The sequence below is a fragment of the Malurus melanocephalus genome, unplaced genomic scaffold (genome assembly GCF_030028575.1).
Source record: "Malurus melanocephalus ecotype Western Australia unplaced genomic scaffold, MMel_1.1 scaffold_941, whole genome shotgun sequence".
Classification (NCBI taxonomy): Eukaryota; Metazoa; Chordata; class Aves; order Passeriformes; family Maluridae; genus Malurus; species Malurus melanocephalus.
In genome coordinates this window covers 5,205-6,436 of record NW_026624173.1, presented here as the reverse complement: position 1 = coordinate 6,436, position 1,232 = coordinate 5,205, and the positions used below count along the sequence as shown (strand labels likewise).

Here is a 1,232-nt window from a genome sequence, read left to right as displayed (position 1 = left end):
ATTTGTGCCGTGGGAAAGGAAGAGGGCTCGGGGGGGGCTGGCAGATTTATTTTCCTGCTGAGGTTTCCCCGAGCCGGTTCCAGCAGCGGGGCCAGGGCGGGGAGAAGGGGCGACGGGGGATCGGGAGTGAAACCCAAGAAAGTGATAATTATCCTGAAATATTCGTTACGTATCCCCTAACCTGGAAAATATTCTGCTCCGGCAGCTCCCCGGCTGGCAAGGAGCGGGTCAGGCGGAGGGGARCAGTGGGGGAGCTGGATTTGATCCTGCCCAAAGCCCCGGGGAGCCCCCCAGCCTGTGCCCCCCCAGTTCCACCCCCTGCCATAGTTCCACCCTCCTCCTCCTCCGTCCCCGCACCGGGGTGGGTGCAAAGGGGGCCCGGATAAGCCCTGTGGGGGTGGGACCCCCAGCCAGAGGGGTCCTGCCTGGGCTGGTTTTGGGGACACCGGCTGTACCAGGGTCCGTGGGGCAGGTGAGTCCGCGGGTGCCTTCGGGATGGGTTCTGGAAGGAGTTTGGGGGTGCCCATGCTTAGAGAACCACCAGGGTGGGGAAACTGAGGCAGGAAGAAGGGGGACCTTCGGGAGGCCGCGTGGGACCCCTCGGGAGCGGGACACGCTGCTCGGTCCCCCTCGTGCCTCTGTTTCCTCAGTGGGCCACCAACCTTTTGTGAAAAGGGGGAGCARAGGGGTCCCCTCGGCACACGGCGGCTCCGAGCCCCGCGGCTCCCGGGCTGGARGAGGATTTGGGGAGGAGATGGGGGAAAAGCCCCCCTCCCCCTGCTCCCCTGAGTCCCCCCTCAGCCCGAGGGAGTCCCGGAGGGGGATCCGGACTCCACTCACCCAGCGCCTTCAGCAGCTCCTCGAAGTTTTCCGAGCTCTTCATCTTCCAGTTCCCGGAGAAGTTTGGCATCGCGGCTGGCGGGGTGGGGGGCGCAGGGAGGGGACCGAGGGGGGAATGAGCGGTTCGAGGGATCCGCCGCTCCCTCCGCACCGGCACCGGCACCAGCACCGGCCCCGCCGCTGTCTCTGGCTCGCTCCGTCCGTCCGTCCCGTCCCGCCCGCGCCGCCGTTTTATCGCCGGGCTGGTCCCACCCCCCGGCCCCGGCCCCGGCGCGGGGGCTCCGCGCTCACCTGCGGAGGGAGAGCCCAGAGGGAGACCCCCGCCCCGATTTGCCCTCAGGGGGGGTGCGGGCTGGAGGCACCACCTGGTCTGCGTGTCCCCCTCCCCGAAC

At 68.4% G+C, this 1,232-nt stretch overlaps 1 protein-coding gene across 1 annotated transcript in view; it reads right to left on the bottom strand.

Annotated features, from left to right (window-relative positions):
- Positions 1-1,232, bottom strand: part of LOC130585660 (cellular retinoic acid-binding protein 2-like) — a 4,166-nt gene that overhangs the window by 2,492 nt on the left and 442 nt on the right. The window contains exon 2 of the mRNA XM_057386260.1: positions 841-1,131. Coding sequence (XP_057242243.1) covers positions 841-910 — 70 coding nt within the window. The 5' untranslated portion in view covers positions 911-1,131. The remainder of the gene's footprint in view (positions 1-840; positions 1,132-1,232) is intronic.